The sequence below is a fragment of the Eptesicus fuscus genome, chromosome 5, assembly GCF_027574615.1.
Source record: "Eptesicus fuscus isolate TK198812 chromosome 5, DD_ASM_mEF_20220401, whole genome shotgun sequence".
NCBI lineage: Eukaryota > Metazoa > Chordata > Mammalia > Chiroptera > Vespertilionidae > Eptesicus > Eptesicus fuscus.
Window position 1 is genome coordinate 88,963,331 of NC_072477.1, and position 17,798 is coordinate 88,981,128.

Below are 17,798 nucleotides of genomic sequence, written 5' to 3' on the forward strand. Positions count from 1 at the left end.
TTTCTGGATAATTGATCATAAAAACACAAAAGAGATGAATTAACTATCTTAAATATCAATAAAAGTAAATAAAAGTTAATATTCATCAGTGTTATTTTTTTCTTGATAAGGTAAAAATATTACCAGTTCATAATTCCTTATTATGGCAATAATTACTTATCCCATAGTGCTTCTATCTAGATTTACCTAAGGAGGAAATGAGGAAGATACTGGATAAAGAAATTTATGTTTGATAAAAAGATCATATTTACAACTACATAATCTATCTAATAACTACTTCAGATTATATCATCAAATTAATATAAAATCTCAGGCTACAGGCAGATCCTGTAGGAAGTCTTTATAAGCCAGTTTTCTTAGTTAATACTTACAAAGAAATACATTTCACAATTATGTCAGACCTACCATTAAAAGGTATCACAACGACATTGAAAAATACATATTTTTACTAAAATTTAAACATAATCTAAAATTTCCGTAATTATATTTTTATTAATATTGGCAAGGTTATATGTAAAAAATATATTACCTTGGATCCTAGTCCTATCACAAATTATGTGATGTATAAGTTATTTAATGACCTCCCTAAGGCTATGCTTCTTCATTTGTTAAATAGATGGGATAGCTGAGTATCATTATAGGTCTCCTCCAGCTTTAAAAAGAAAAATCTATTACTCTTGAAAAAAAATTTTTAGTAAAGTTATTGGGGTGACATTGGTTAATAAATTATATAAGTTTCAGTTGTATGATACATTAAAAAACTCTTTCTGCTCAATGTATACAGTAAAAAAGGGAAAATCACTGTCAGTAAAAAATTTTCCTGTTTGATAAAAATCTTATTATGTTTGTTAGTACTATATGTACATCCTTTACTCTTAATGTTTACCTATTTTTCTTTGCTTATAAGGTATATAATAACTGATTGTATTATTAAAAAGCTACTGATTAGTCTTTCACAATAATAAAAAATGGGCTCTGGTATAAACTCACTAGACTAAAAGAAAGCATGCAGTGTTTACTAGGTGTACCGGTTAATAACAGCGGATTTTGTAATCAAAGAAAACATGATAATTTCAAGAGAAACATCAAAAGTGCTTTATTCAAGGTAATGTCCATCATCTACACATTTCCCCATCTTTCAGGTAATTTGTGGATACCGTCCCAATAGAACTTCTCTTGTTTTGAGGCAAACCATTCAGAGACCCAATTTTCCACTACTTTGTATGTTTTGAAGTGCTGCTCAGAAAGTGTGTGTGCCATTGATCAGAACAAGTGGTAATCTGAAGGAGCAAGGTCTGGTGAATAAGGCGGGTGGATTAATATTTCCCAGGCAAGATCTTTTAATGTGTCTTTAGATGGTTTTGAAGTGTGTGATGGTGCATCATCATGAAGCAAAATTACTTTGCCGTGTCTTCTGGCACATTCTGGTCGTTTCACGATCAAAATGTGGTTCAAATTGATTATTTGTTGTCGGTAGCGATCAGTATTAACGGTTTCACCTGGTTTTAGAAGCTCATAATACACCACACCTTCCTGATCCCACCAAACGCAGAACATTGTCTTCTTTCCTAAGCGTTGTGGCCTTGCAGTCGATGTTGATGGTTGACCTGGATCAACTCATGATTTTGTGCATTTGGGATTCTCAAAATAAATCCACTTCTCATCCAGTCACAGTTCAATGCAAAAAAAGACTTTTCTTTCCTGTCGTTGAAGCAACATTTTACTGATGACTTTTCGGTTTTCCATTTGTCTTTTGTTCAGTTGATGTGGCACCCACTTTCCTTCCTTTAAAATCTTCCCCATTGCTTGTAAACAATCGGAAATTGTTTGCTGAGCAACCTTTAATCTTTCTGCAAGTTGTTTTTGAGTTTGACATGCATCTTCATCCATTAATGCTTGTAATTGTTGGTCTTCAAACTTCTTCGGTTGACCTGGACGTTCTTTGTCTTTCACATCAAAATCATCACTTTTTAAGCATTTAAACCAGCTTGTTCACCATAAGCTTCCTGAAGTATTCAGCAGCACTTTTCTTCAAAATAATGAATTATAACTTCCCGCAAATGCTCTTTTTTTGGCACAAAATTAGACATTTTTAAGTGTAAAAATATCTATGATGTTAACACTTTCAGCAAATTTGACATTTGAAGTTTTGAAGCTTGTTGTCAATACAACAAAATAGCATACATATCAAATCGCATATATATCACCATATGTGTAACTCCATTTATTGAAAAAAATCTGCATTATTAACCGATACACCTAGTACTATCTCTGTTAACATCTCCCCTCTCTACAGATGCTTCATAATATAGTGATGTCAACTTTGTCTCTAATTTATCCCTCTCAAACTAAACAAAATTTTAAATGATTACAAAGCAAGCAACAATGTGATTCCTTTTATTTTTTAATCCTTACCCGAGGATATTTCTAAAAACTGATTTGAGAGAGAGAAGAGATAGAGAAAAACATCAATGTGACAGAGAAACATCAATTGGTTGCCTCCCATATGTGCCCCAACTGAGGATCAAATCCACAACCTTTTGGTGTACAGGATGACGCTCCAACCAACCAAGTCATCTGGCCAGGGCACAATGTGTGATTCTTTAAATCCTAGATTGGGCTAAAGGTGGTATAAGGTTGCTATAAAGGACATTATTGGGACAACTGAGGACATTTAATTATGAACTAAAACTGCAGTGACATATCAACATTAAATACCTTGAATGTGGCCATTATATTGTGGTCATGCAGGAAACTAATGTGTACTTATTCTTAGGACATTCTCACTGAAGTGTTGAGGTGTGCAGAGTCTGATATTTGTAATTCACTGTTAAATGACTCAAAAAAATAGAATTTAAAAAAAGGGATGATGGGATTTTTTTGTGTGCCTATGTGTGTATACACAAGGATAAAGTGGCAAATAATAACTGGTGAATTTAAAGGATTTATGGATATTCATTTTACGAGTCTTGCAATTTTCTAAAAGTTTAAAACTTATTCCAAATGCCAGAAAGAAAACTAAAAACAAAAAATTGTAGGTCAAAGGAGGAAAGGAAAGATCAGAAACAACGCACAACCAGAAACAGGGCTATGTAATTCCAAGTTAATTGCATGCTAAGAGAATAAGTGTACCTTAAAAAAAAAAGAAAAAAAGAAAGGGGGTCAAAAGTTATATGGCTTAAAATTTCTTCCTTTGGTCAGAGAACAAACCTGCTGCATTATCAAGGAAACTGGCATTCTGTATTATTTACTGTAAATATCTCAACAACTATGTCCTTGACCAAAGTTTTTAGCATATTTGCAAAAATGACTTCTTATCCTGATGCTTATTACATCATGTAGGACTTAGCAAAAATAACTTCTGTTTTTTTTATAGTTTCTAAGGTTTCCTACTTTTTAACATTTACTTAAAAATATACTTTGTTTGGATGGCCTACTTTTTAATTAAATTTAGTTGATATACTTGAAGAATCAAGTTCAATGAAAAATTATTGATTTGATCAATTGTTTCACTGAAAGTCTGATTTGCAAGTGATAATTCTACTTTCTCCTATGAGTCAGCAGGTTCTTCAAATACAACATTAAGAATAATGATGCCAAATTATGTATTTCCTGCTTTAGAAAATGAATGGCACTATGTCAATGATAATATAACACACAAAATTAATGTAATCACTAATGCTAGAACTGTAATCAACTATAAAATAACAAAAATCAGAGTATAAAATTATTCTTTAAGAGTAAGAAAAAATGTTATAGTAACAAATTTCTAAGACTTAGAAAACCCCAATGATAGAATAATACATAATAAATATGTATATAATACATAATCAAGTTTAAGATGCCTTATTTTAAGATCTCTTAACACTAATGCCCTGAAAGGAGAAATGGCAAATATCTAATTTCCAAATATTGCCTAGGTCATCTGGCGTCTGAAGAACAGAGTGGTGAAGTTTCTCATCAAGCTGCAGATCTTTCTGTTCCATATGTTCTATATTCAATGTAGAAGGAGAAGGTGTTTGTGACCTGGATCCCAGAGCTGAATGAACTGGAGAAGCACTTTCTGAACCTGTAGATATAATTTCATAAAATTAGCATAAAGAAGATACTCAATACCTTCTATCTAAGATGTAATGCTTAAAGCCCCAATAAAACAGAAATTTAAAATATCAAAAGATAAAAAAAGGTTATACATTAGCCAAAGAGGTAAAATCATAATATTATACAAGACTTTGTATCTAGTGGTCTCATCTTATGTCTACCATGGAACTAGTATGGAATCAGAATTGGACATACCAGCTAATAGAAGCCATCAGTGAAGGCAAGAATCTCTACTCCCATACCTGGTCCAGCTATAGAGACTTTGGTACCCACTGCTATTCAATTTCATTTACTTTAATCTTGGGCAATTAGATTTATTTTATTATTTTTTTCATATATTTTTATTGATTTCAGAGAGGAAGGGAAAAGGAGAGAGAAAAACCAATGATGAGCAAGAATCACCATCGGCTGCCTCCTGCATGTCCCCTAATGGGGATTGAGCCTGCGACCCAGGTATGTGCCCTGACCAGGAATTGAACTCTGACTTCCTGATTCATAGGTGGACGCTCAACCAATGAGTTGCTGGTCAGGCTCTTGGGGCAATTAAAGAAGAACTTGCTCATTGGGCTCTATATACCACTATGGTTGCTAGCCTGAATTACAGTGGTCCCTGGTGGTCCTAGTCTTTAGTCTCCCTCTAACCCTTACCCCTTCTTCCTAATCCATTGTCCATAAGGAAAAAAAAAACAAAAAAAAAAAACCCAAAATAAAAAACCCTAAAAACTAATCTAATCATGTCACTCCCTAATTTAAAATCCTTCTATGACTCTTTAGTGGACTCAGCATAAGTCCAAACTTCTTAGTGTGGTTTTCCAATCTTTCTGCAACTTTATTACCATTCTACTCTCTCTCTAATACAGAGATTTTCAACCTTTTACATCTCATGGCACACATAAGCTGATTACTAAAATTTTATGGCACACCAAAAAAATATTTTTTGCTGATCTGACAAAAAAAAGGTATAATTTTGATTCATTCACAACGAACAGCTATTGTTGTGTTGGCTATTGTCATTTTTAAAATTTTATTTGACAATCTAAGGGAAAAGAGGTAGGTCAGTGTCCCTGACTACATAGTCAGCTATTGCATGTTTTAAAAATTCTTGCGGCATACTGGTTGAAAATTGCTGCTCTAGTACTTTTAAGTTCTAGTCACAGAAAGTAAACTGGTATTTATCAGAATGTATCATACCTCTGGCCTTTTTCACATGTTTTCCTTTACACGGAGCCCTAACCCTCTTCTTTTAGGTCTGGTTGACTTCTATTTATTTTTCAAGTCTCAGCTTAAACACTACTTTCTAAGAAGCCTAATCCTGACCTGACCTGACCAGTGTGAATAAGGATTCTCTGCTATAACTCCTTGTATTTCCCCATTATATCACTTATCACAATGACTTGAAACTGCCTGTTTAGTTTTAAATATTCTTCAGTAGCACATATACTCTGTAAGAACAGGGACTTATCTATGATATACTATAGTATTGCCAGTGTCTAGTACAGTGTCTGGCACACAGACATTCTTATTTTATTTTTTTCATTCTCCTTATTTTAAATTATACATAATGAAAATTAATATTGTATTGAAGAACTGGTGGTGGTTGTAGTGGAGTACTGCTAGTACCAAGCAAGTAGTTAAAATATTAGGTCTTTTCATTTTATTTTGAAGCTTCTTTCGAGCAGAGGCCCTAGCCTGGTAACTCAGTTGGTTAGAGAGTCATCCCGATACACCAAGGTTCTGGTTCATCCCTGGTCAGCAATCAAACACTAAATGCATTACTAAGTAGAACAACAAACTGATGTTTTTTTTCTCTCTTTCAAAAAATAAATTAAAAAAAACTTTCTAGTAGAGAAATATCAATATTCTGTACTCAATAATCATAAAACTCTATGACTATTACTTCTTTCCATACAATAAAGCAAAAAGCACATATATTAAATAAAGTATATAAATAAAATGTGTATTATTTTATTTCCACAAACGTGTCATTTCATATTATTTATATAATTTTTAAATATAACACAATAAGTGCCTTAAAAAGTACATATGGAGGTATGAATGCCTTCTTTAATGATAATCATATGACTTAATCTAGGTTCAATTATGACACATAGTATGAGGTAAGTTTCCTGTCCTTTATTTGGAATTTGGTGTAAATTAATATGATACAAAATCATGTTAAAGGGCAGCTACAGAAACTTAAGGATACTATACGTTAATACAAACACAAACTGCTGAGGGCACAATGAAAAAAATCTTCTTAACATTTATCAAAAAATTTAAGTACGTGATAAAAACAATCATTAGCTTCCTAGTCAAAAGCAAAAAAGATTTTTTTGCTTTGTTATAAATATGTACAGTATACCCAAGATATAACATTAAATATTATTTCTTATTATTTTTTAATCCTTGCCCAAAGATATTTTAAAATTTATTTTTAGAGAGAGAGTGAGAGAAAGAAAGAAACTTGGTTGTGAGAGAGAAACATCGAACAGTTGCCTCTTATAGCCACCCAGATTGGGGATTGAACCCACAACCTAGGTATGTGCTCTGATTGGAAATCGAACCTGGTTCAATTAACCAAGCCATCCGGCCAGGGCTAAAATATGAATTTGTAAAAAATAAAGATATTGGTATAAATATAGTCATGCCCACAAAACAAGCTGTTTAGTTTTTGTTTTTATGATCTATGAGATTTATTTTGCAGTTCAAAAAAAGTTATAGGAAAATAGAAGGGTATTTCAGGACTACTAACATTCTTTGATAGAATACAGCTATTCTTAAAGTTAACAGTGTGATAACACATGCAAATTTCACCTTCAGAAAATACTGTGTTGAATTGTTTCTATATTGAGTATATAAAGTTGTATTCTTTGCTGAATTTTATGTCTTCTAAACAAATTAATTCAAGAACTGGGTTAGTTTTTTAGAAAAACATCCCTGGCACTATTAATAATGGCCCCATCTACCTAATAAAAGAGTAACACAGTCACCAGCCAATCAGGAGTGAGTATGCAAATTAACCCAACAAAGATGATGGGTTAATTTGCATATGCAGGCGAAGAGTGGCCGGGGACGGGGAGGGACATTTGCGTCGTTGTCATGGTGATGACGCAGGCGTCCACAGCACCCCAGCCGCTCTGGGCCTCTGGGCAGCGGGGGAAGGCAGAAAGGTGGCTCCAGGCCAGAGCGAAGGCGGTGCCGGCAGCCAGGGGAACGGCAGCCAGGGGAACGAAGGCCCATTCTTGCATGAATCTTCATTCGTGCATCGGGCCACTAGTTAAGATTAGAATAACTAATAAAACTTCCTAGTAGGGTCCTAGAAACAATCACTCTGTATAGCAAACATGTTACATAAATATTAAAAATTCTTAGAAATTGAATTAACCGAAAGTCATTGTGAGGCAAAGGCCTAAAATAAGTTCTCTATACATATCAAGTTTTACTTTCAGAACTTTGTGTGAAACTTTATTTTTGATAACTAAAAACAAATAAGAAAAAGTGGGGTCATACTTCTTTTACATATTATAATCTTTTGAAGACACAATAGTTTGATAAATAGCTTTAATAAAACTAGAATATGGCTTATATGATAAAACATCTCTAGTTCACTCAGAGCAAGATGTTTAAAAAGTCTTCTTACCTTCAAAAAAATAACTGGTCTCCAGATTAAGACAGAGACACATATGGTGGGATTCTGAGTCACAGGTTGAGATGGTTATCAGGTAGATCTCTAAACTACTGAGCAAACTTCTCAGGCATTTTATTATTTCTACTTTAAAATTCCAATCTTTTCAAGGTTCAACAATCTCTCTACACTGTCTAAAAATTTAGTTCTGATAATATTAAAATGTGTGTCACAGTAAAATCTAACACCTTACATTTTTTATTCACACATTTTAAGTGTATAATTACATAAAATTGGCAACTGTATATAGTCCTGTATTCAACAACACAATAAGAATATATAACAGATCATCACCATTAAAAGCTTTCTTATACCTATTTCCAGTTGATCCCCTTCCCTAACCCAAGTAATCACTGATCTGCTTTGTCACTACAGTTTTGTCTTTTCTAGAATTTCCTATAGATGGAATAATAAAGTATGGTATGTAGGCTTTTGTATTTTACTTCTCTCATTTAGCATGTTTTTGAGAGTGAGTTATGGTTTTCATATATTAACATTTAATTCTTCTTTCTTGAGTACTATTCCACTGAATATTCAATGAATGAATACATAACATGAAAAGTTGCTGAAGATAATTTACTGTATAAACATAGAATATTAGTATATTGAAAAATAGGCTTAATAGCCAGTACGCTTTACATTTTTTATAATACTTGCCAAAGAAATTTATAAAAATTTAGGCTGATTCTGAAAGACAATGAAAAAGGTAGAGTGCGGTAAATCTTAACTTTTGCTTGTTTGTAATCTATTTTAAAATTGCTGCAGGAAATGCTCTGATGCCAACATACACAAAATTTCACATACAATACTAGGAGTTCAGAGTCCCCTGAAGTTATGCATGTGGATTTTAGGTCAAAAAACTCTTAATTTTTTATCCATTATTACATAAAGGTGAGTGAAAAAATAATACTTAGCCCTAGCCCGTTTGGCTCAGTGGATAGTGTCGGCCTGCGGACCAAAGGGTCCTGGGTTCGATTCCGGTCAAGGGCACGAACCTTGATTGCAGGTTCCTCCCCGGCCCAGGCCCTGGTCGGAACTGGTACACAAGGCAACCAATCGATGTGTTTCTCTCACATCGATGTTTCTGTCTTTCCCTCTCTCTTCTACTCTCCCTAAAAAAAAAATGGAAAAATATCCTCGGGTGAGGATTAACAACAACAAAATAATAATAAAACTTAAATAGTTATAAGTAATACTTAAAATCTATCAAAATTAAATTCTAAACAGGTTCTTTGGTGGATTTAAAAAATGCATTTAAGAAATACATTCCCTGGAGTAACTTTACCAGTAACCGTTGCAACTTCAGCAGAGAAAGCTTGTTGATTAAGACTGCTTGTTTCAGAATCTATGTGAAGCGTGGTTAGACTAGCCACTTCTTGCTCTTCAGTACTCTGAAGATGACCAGAACCTGAATCCACATCAGCAGACGATGCAATCCCAGTATCAGCTCCAAAGCCAAAATCTATAAGAAAAAGAAATGGTAGTACACAGAAGTCCCAATCACAAAACAAAAATATCTACAAGAGACACAGCTACTTCAGCAAAATAATTAAATATTAACATTCTCCCTAAATCTATTCTATTTATATACCACTCACACAAGTGTAAATAATGCTAATGCTTGAAAGTTTACAATTAGAAACAATTTTTAAAAGTTCTCATAGCTAATTATTAACAAACAACAATGATAAAAGAAAAACAGCCAGACATATATCATCACTATTCTTATCCATGTTTCTGATAGCTAGTAATACACTTACTGCTCTTAAAGTACTTTATAATCTTTAATATATATATATATATATATATATATATATATATATACACTAAAGTACTTTATAAATATATATATATAAAGTACTTTACTGTACTTTATATATATAAAGTACAGTAAAGTACTTTATAATCTTTAGTGATTATAAAGTACTTTACTGCTCTTAAAGTACTTTATAATCACTAAAGATTATAAAGTACTTTAAGAGCAGTAAGTGTATATATATATATATATATATATATATATATATATATATATATATGTATCACATATATGGATGATAAAAATCATTTTTCTTTTAAATCGTATTTCCAGTCTGAGATAAAAGCAGTATATATCCATAAGGGTGGCAAATATATAATTCTCCAATGTATCTCCCAGCTCTTCACAAACTTGGTTCCCAAGGTTTTGACTTTCTTTTTTAAAATTTTGGTACCCTTCACTGACTGCCAAGTGTAATACAGAATTACAGCAGAGAAGCTATATGGTAGTGATATAATACCAAATAATATCACTGATGTCATTTTAACATGAAGCAATTATTCAAGAAACATTCCGAGTAGTGTAGCAATAAACATAACTGTACTGAACATAATGAAGCACTGAACACAACTAGGTTTCCAAATATGAGTATATAAAGTAGTGACAACTCATAATCATGACTATCTGTCCTTTATTCTAATATCCAAATCCATACTAATTTTTTTCCTACATTTTTGTCTTTAAATCATTCATTTTATGAAAGGACAGTATATTTTGTTTTTTTTTAAATGTCTTTAGTATGACAAAATAAAGTGGCCCCAACTTGAAAATGATTCCCTAAAACTTCCTTTGGAATTTCACTGAAAAATGAAATAAAAATATGTGGAAATCCCCTAAGTAATATTAGAGAGGAAGGTGATGGTCATGTGATTCATAAGTCAATCTCAAACAGAAAACAATCAACAAAAAAACAATAATGCTCAAATAGAAAAAGATACTTGCTGTCAAATTTTCGTCCATCATATTGGAAAGCACTGAAAGAATCCGAATGACTATCTGAGCTGATAAGATCACTGCTCCCTGCACTGGCAGGAGAAGTCCATTCTGAGGGTACACCTGGGTCATCAATAGGGCGCATTTGGTTCTGCTTGTTTAGAATATCAGGGAGGTCTTTGGGAATTTCGAGGCTGCCTGGACTACTTCCTCTTCTTGTCATAGTCTAAAAATTCAAGAAACATTTATCATTTTTAAAAGTCCTGAAATTCTTACTAACATCTGAAATCTTTCATTTCTGAGTCAATTATCACAATAAATGTTGAGGTTTAGGGCCTGAAGCAGGAGGGGAAAACACGCTAATGGTACAATCTTCATTAACTGTATGGAGCTGGGAGCTGGAACCTGAACTACTGTTAGTCTGCCTACAGCAAAGACCCAAATATCAGATGGTACTGGGCCTAAGACTCTTAAACCTCAAAAGGATCCATAAAGTAAATATCAGTTAAAAGAGTAGAAAGAGGAAAATATTCAAATGGAAAAAGAAGCAGCAATAAGAAGAGACAGTGAAAGGAGGAAAGAAGGCCACTCTACAATGATGTCATTCTATAATGATGCTATGAAGATGTTATTCTATAATGATTCTATCATTTTTTCCCACTCAAGAAAAAAAAAAAAATAAGGGTGGGAAATGTAATGGTCCTGCAGACTTTCATTAAGGACAAGTTGAGTTGGTGAAAGAGGGTATAGGGCAGTGGTTCTCAACCTTTCTAATGGCGCGACCCTTTAATACAGTTCCTCATGTTGTGGTGACCCCCAACCATAAAATTATTTTCGTTGCTACTTCATAACTGTAATTTTGCTACTGTTAATGAATCATAATGTAAATATCTGTGTTTTCCAATGGTCTTAGGCTCTACAGCAGCGGTTCTCAACCTGTGGGTCGCAACCCACAGGTGGAGAACCGCAAGCAGGGTCGCCTAACACCATCAGAAAACAGATATTTACATTACGATTCATTAACAGTAGCAAAATTAGTTATGAAGTAGCAACAAAAATAATTTTATGGTTGGGGGTCACCACAACATGAGGAACTGTATTAAAGGATCTCGGCATTAGAAAGGTTGAGAACCACTGGTATAGGGGGTATAAATGGTGATTAAATAAATAAATAAATAAATAAATAAATAAATAAGACAAGGTGAAACTCAAATGGAATATGACCATTCTTTTTGTTGTTGTTGTTAATCTTCACCTAAGAATATTTTTTCCATTGATTTTTAGAGAAAGTAGAAGGGAGGTGGAGAGAGAGAAACAGTGATGTGAGAGAGACACATCGACTGAACCGAGGGGCCGGGGATCGAGCCTGCAACTAAGGTAGGTGCCCTTGACCAAAATCAAACCTGGGACCCTTCAGTCCACAGGCCAGCACTCTATCCACTGAGCCAAACCAGCCAGGGCTGGACTATGACCATTCTAAAAGGCAATTCCACATATATTTATCTTTCCTTAACAATTAAGCATTATTAGGGATAAAATTGCTTCTATTTTCATTTTATCATAATTCTAATACTCAAAACAAAGATAACTTTTAAATCTACTTCAAAGTTATCTGTAATGACTGAGAAATTTATGCTATCAATGTTATGGGAGTTTGGCCATAACACTGGAGTTTGCTATCTTTCCTGCTAAGGGCTGGCAACAAGGCATCAGTGTAACCTATGAGCAAATAGAGGGAGGACTAAGAAGGCAGTAGTTTATACCTAAGTAGTTGAGCAAACAAGTATTCTAATGTTTTACTCTGGTCAAAACTATATGCCTGCTTGTTTTGTCTTTGAATAAAAAATATGAAAATATAATTTAAAATGTTTAATTAAAAAGTTTAAATTTGGGGGGAAGGCTGTTTGAATAAAAATTTCCACATATTATATATAGATGAACATAGTTATACATCTTTTAGTTTCTCTACCCTCCTCTCTAAAACCAGATAAATAAAATAATACTTACTGAGGCATTACCACTTCGAAGTCGTTCTGCTATAAACTCATCCATCAGATCAGGAACATTAGCATTGCTGCTGCCAATATCACTATTAAGAGGAGGCAGTTTTGGGCTCATATCCTCTTTATTGACTGAAAATAAATAAATAACTATATATAGTGAGGAAATACTTAACCGCATTTTCTAAATTTGAAACAAACAAGAACAACTCAAAAACAAATTACCTATGCCATATCAATTATTTGCCAAACATGCATTTATAAATAATTTCTCTCCCTTTAGATTTAATTTTAAGAATTAGTAAATTGATATTTACTTTAACTAAGCAGATGTTAGTCAATCTTCAGTATAACCTTAAATAGCAAGAAAGCTTATAGATAAGCACTAGTTGGAGTTAGGTTAATATTGATTATAAAGAAACTGGTATATTTATCTTTCCACCTCTGTGCTTCTATCTAGTCTTAATTTATAATTCCCTTTTTTCCGAAAGAGTATTTGCAAGAAATACATCCCTTGAATCTATGAAAATCTCAGTGGGACATAAATGCATTTAAATTTAGATATTAATAAATAAAAATTCTATAATTTTGACATGTTGTTTCTATTCACTACAAAATCTAATTTTATTGCTTTAATAAAAGAGATTTTCACAAATATTTTTCTGTAAAAAGCCCAAAATAGTTTTCTTGATTTTTTTTTTGTTATCTTGATTTTTTAATGTCTACATTATGATTAACATTACCAAGAATGTGTTAAACTTGGGAATTTAATTTACAGAAAATAAGATATTTATTTCACTATTATGCCATTAAAATGTTTATTTCTCTTCAATTAAAAGAGAATCAGCACTTGTTATATTCCTAATTAACTACAAAGCATTTCAAGTTAAGGAAATATACTGATCAGGAGCTAATTGTGAAATACCATTATCTTTATATTAATGGCCAGGCTTTGCTAAGCTGTCAAATACTGCCCTCAAGTGGCATTAATGGCTCAATGCAAGTTGCATTCATTGTTAATCATGCTAACAAAACCATGTTAAACAAATAAAATCAAAACCTACCTTACTGCTGAAAGTTAATTTTCTATATCTGTAAACTTATTTTAAATTTGAATCATGACAAAATAGTTATCATAATCTTGCTTTTTGTAATTTGTCCATAGAGGTTCCATGTTTAAATCATGACTGGTTATCATGAAACCTTTATGCACATCTAAAATCTCAGAAAAGAGTAACAGTAAGTGTTTCAAGGGCATAACTTGCATTCTATACAAATGAATGCAAAACTTAATAGCCTATAGCTTGTTTGGAAATCACTTAAGTAACAAATAACTATATACACTTTCAGATTTAAGAAATAATTTCCTCTTCAATTACAGTTAACTAAAAATGTTGGTGCTGATTGTAGGACCTTGATTTCCATTATGTTACATAATGTCCAAGTAATATTCTACCAAGAAAAAAATATCAGCAGTAAAAATAAATGAACTCAATGATATAGCTAGTGCCCTTCTAAACATAAACTATAGGGGTGAAAGTATTCTAGCTCCTCAGAAAACTTAATTTCAAGGCTCATGTAGTAAACACTCAGAAAAAAATATTTAGATAACCTTTGAAAGGTCATTGAAATTTTCCTATATTTTCCTTTTTCTTATCTTGTTCAGCAGCAAAGAGGTTTAACTAAATGCCTTATAAGGGAAATTAGTAATTTAAATGAACATTTTATGCTGGGAAAAATATAGCTGGGAAAAATATAGCTGGGAAAAGGCGCATGCATAACCAAACAGAGAGAAAGCAGTGACCATCCCAAAGCTTTTTGATTGCTTATAGCTTGCTTCAGTTGCATTAAGCCAAACTGGTGCTGTCTTTCTCCTTTTGCGCTCTGCACATTGTTAGTGCTCACCTGCAGCTTTCCTTCCAAAATAGCCCATTACATGACTGTACAGATCCCTCAGTGGAGCCTCTGGTGGCATTCTGTTCTGCCTCTGTGGGGAAACATTTGCCTTCGGCTTTGAAAGAGCATGTACAACAGTTTTATAAACGCCACCCAGGGAGCCCTGCGGTAGTCCTGTCTCATGACTTGATGATCTAAGAGTACTACGACTACCTAACTGATTACTTGCAATTCCTTCCTTTTGTAATATAGTAGGAATCTCTGTAGACTCCTTAATTGTTTTAGTACTTACTGATGTTGTACCAATTGTATCTAGAGGTCTGTACACACCAGGTTTTACTAGCTCAGAAACACTGTTTGAGCTGGTCTGGGGGGCGTTACTGGTGTTGCTATTGCTACTACTACTGAAGCCACTGAGCTTCCGCAGTCTCATCTTCCATGGGGCCTCTTTGTTTTCCATAGGATTATAAAACTGAACTGACTCGGTAGATGGTCTAAAAGTAACATGAACACTAGTTCGTTTTTTAGTAGCAATTTTCATGATTTTGGCTCTATGAGTTACTGTTTCAGACAAGCTCCTTTTGGTTGGAGAAAGCTTGCTAGTGTTTGTAACATGAGGCATTCTACGGTTAACAGGTGCTTTTAGTGTTGTTTTCTTGGCATGCATAACATGAGGGACAGTTTTTTTTTCATTAATTTGCATATCCATAACCTTTTCAACTAGTGTTATATCTACACAAGCATCTAATTCTGTGGCTGCTTGTCGATATAGATATTTCCTCTTTTCTTTATCACAAGGGCTACCTGAACTAGGTTCCGGTGACTGTTCATCACTGTTCAGTTGCTTAGATTTTTCAGAAGTCTTTGTTCTCATAAGACTATCTAATTGGTTAGATGAAGTATTATTCATGAAGACAGATGAGTTTTGTTCTTTTTGAAACTGTATGTTTACAGGAGTCCCAACAAAAGAGATATTTTCTAATTTATTTTCTTGATCTAAGTATTCTAATTTATCTAAGGATGACCTTTCATCCTTATTTACTGCAATAATCACTTCCTGAGAAGCTGCATCTTTACCTAACTCATTTTTACTGTGATTTTCCTGGTTTTCCTTAAAATATTCTTTCAGGGAGGAAAGAAGATCATCATCTCCTTCAAGGTCAATGTACTGGATTTGTTCAAAAGCTGAATCTGCGAGTTCTACTGGATCTATTAAGTGACAAAGATGGTCATATATGCTATCACCAACTTCCAGAGAAGACTCTCTACTATGAGTATCAGTGATGTGGCTTTCAGTGGATCTAGTTATTGAAGAAGCCTCTGTGGAACTCTGCAAGCTTGGCGCATGACGGGACGAACTGTCAATGACAGGAACTGCACCTTTGGCTCGTTCAACAGTGAATGGTTCCAAGATGTCAGAAGTGCTGCTACTTCGAGGCAACGGCTGTTCCTCATTCAAAGCACCAAAAACTTCATTCCCAGTGTCTTCACTTTGTGAAAAATGTCTGACTCTAGTTGGGCGGGGAAGTATTTGAGTATCATCAATATCTGTAAAAAAGAAATATTACATAGAAGAGAATGATATGAATATGAAAAATAAGTATTACTTTCAACCATACCCTAGTTAAATGCTTAAAAATAAAAAATTCTGAGATTTTTGTAAGCTCAATGAAAGAAAATATATTAAAAGTACAAATATGTTTTTAAATAATGATGGGCACAAGCCAATACAGCAGTGTCAATGAATTAGAAAACTACCAGAATATATTTTAAAATGTTAACATGCATAGAAAGAGACAGTAAGGTGATGAAACATTTGGAAGTGCAGTTAAAGATAGAGCTGTGCCAATAACTCAAGCAATTCAAACTGCTGTTCAGTTTTTCCTACTTATTAAGTTCCAAGCAGAAAAACTAGATCTTAACATAGAAAGCTGATCTAACTATACCATTGTAAAGTCTTATAGGGTCTCATAAATTCCCGTTTTCTTCCTTATCAGGCAAGAATCATCATCTTTTCTTCAAATCTTGCCTATCTGTTTGATCATGTATTACAAATGAAAATCTCCACCCTCCTCCTAAACTCCTCTTTGTCAGGAAACTATCTGTTCTATGAAGTATTTTATGTAATTTTATTACAGCATTAACATCTATTCAACCCTATCAAATAAAAACCAATATACTGTTAAAAAAAACTAATTGTATTTTTAAATTTCTGACTAATACACCATTTAATCCTAGGAAGAAACCTTCTCTGCCTATCACTAGCTCTTTCCATTAAACAACCATCAAACCTTAAAAACTGTATCTATGTTTTCTTACATCTCTTTTTAAAAATCACAGATTTCTGAATAAAAGTGGACATTACAAACTGTCTACTTTAACTCTCTCACTGAGGAGATCGAGGCTTAAAGAAGTGAAGATACTTTCTCAAATTTATAATCATAGTTTGAGAAGCAGGCTTAGTGTTATTACATTGCTTTTGTTGCCTGAAATGCTAAGTATATGGTAAAGGCTCAAAAATATTTATGAAATCAGAAATAACAAAATGGAACACTATTTAACTATACAGATATATACTAATTAGAAATATCAGAAGTAAAATACATCTTTGAATTTATCATGGCCTTTACAATACCTAGAAATAACTAAAATATTTTTTCAGAAGCCAGCAAAATATAATGAAAAAAAGGACACAGTCAAAAAGTCAGCTATTGTTACTCTTTAGGTTTGTAACACAAAGATAATAAGCAACAGGACTATAACTGAACAATCAAAATGAGAATTTAGATGCAGAGTAAGACAGACCTTGTCCAAGGTCACATAATAATTTATTGATGGTACTGTCTAGAATTTAGGCTTTCTTACTCTATACTCTGAGATCAGTTTTCTCATTTTTAAAATGGGAATAGCATTCAAAACATTTTCAGGATTCATACTATGGATGAAAGGAGACTAGTCTTCCTGTTATTTCATTCATATCATCCTCTTTGTATGAGGTCCAAAAGGAGCCACCTTATACCAAATTCAGGTCAAGAGAAATTTGTATTATGCCAAGATTCCACTATATTCCTGAAAATATACATTTATACTCTCTTCATAGGTCAAATTTTACAAAGTTAAACTTCTTTTATTAAGTTGAGAATATAATACTAAAATGATGCTGGCTTTCTTCTTCATGACCCTCCTCCCCCCCTTAGAAATTCTTCTAAATAAGAAGTAAAACATCTAAGAATCTTCATATTTATGCACATATACTTATTTATTATTGCAGCAGGTAAATAAAGCATATTTGTGCATCTTGATGAATGTAAATATTTTCGGTTGTTATATCTCTCACAATTGATCATAAGAATCTCTGTGCAGAGGA

General features: G+C 33.1%; 1 protein-coding gene across 2 annotated transcripts in view; it reads right to left on the reverse strand.

Moving 5' to 3' along the window:
- The window catches only part of RALGAPA1 (Ral GTPase activating protein catalytic subunit alpha 1), a 273,811-nt gene that overhangs the window by 152,190 nt on the left and 103,823 nt on the right, over positions 1-17,798 (reverse strand). The window contains exons 17-21 of one of the 2 annotated variants that reach the window (XM_054716552.1): positions 15,812-15,979; positions 12,543-12,667; positions 10,545-10,761; positions 9,072-9,248; positions 3,917-4,069 (exon numbers count right to left, since the gene is read on the reverse strand). In XM_054716552.1, coding sequence (XP_054572527.1) covers positions 3,917-4,069; positions 9,072-9,248; positions 10,545-10,761; positions 12,543-12,667; positions 15,812-15,979 — 840 coding nt within the window. Of the gene's footprint in view, positions 1-3,916; positions 4,070-9,071; positions 9,249-10,544; positions 10,762-12,542; positions 12,668-14,440; positions 15,980-17,798 lie in introns of both variants that reach the window. The other variant, XM_054716551.1, reaches the window with a different exon arrangement.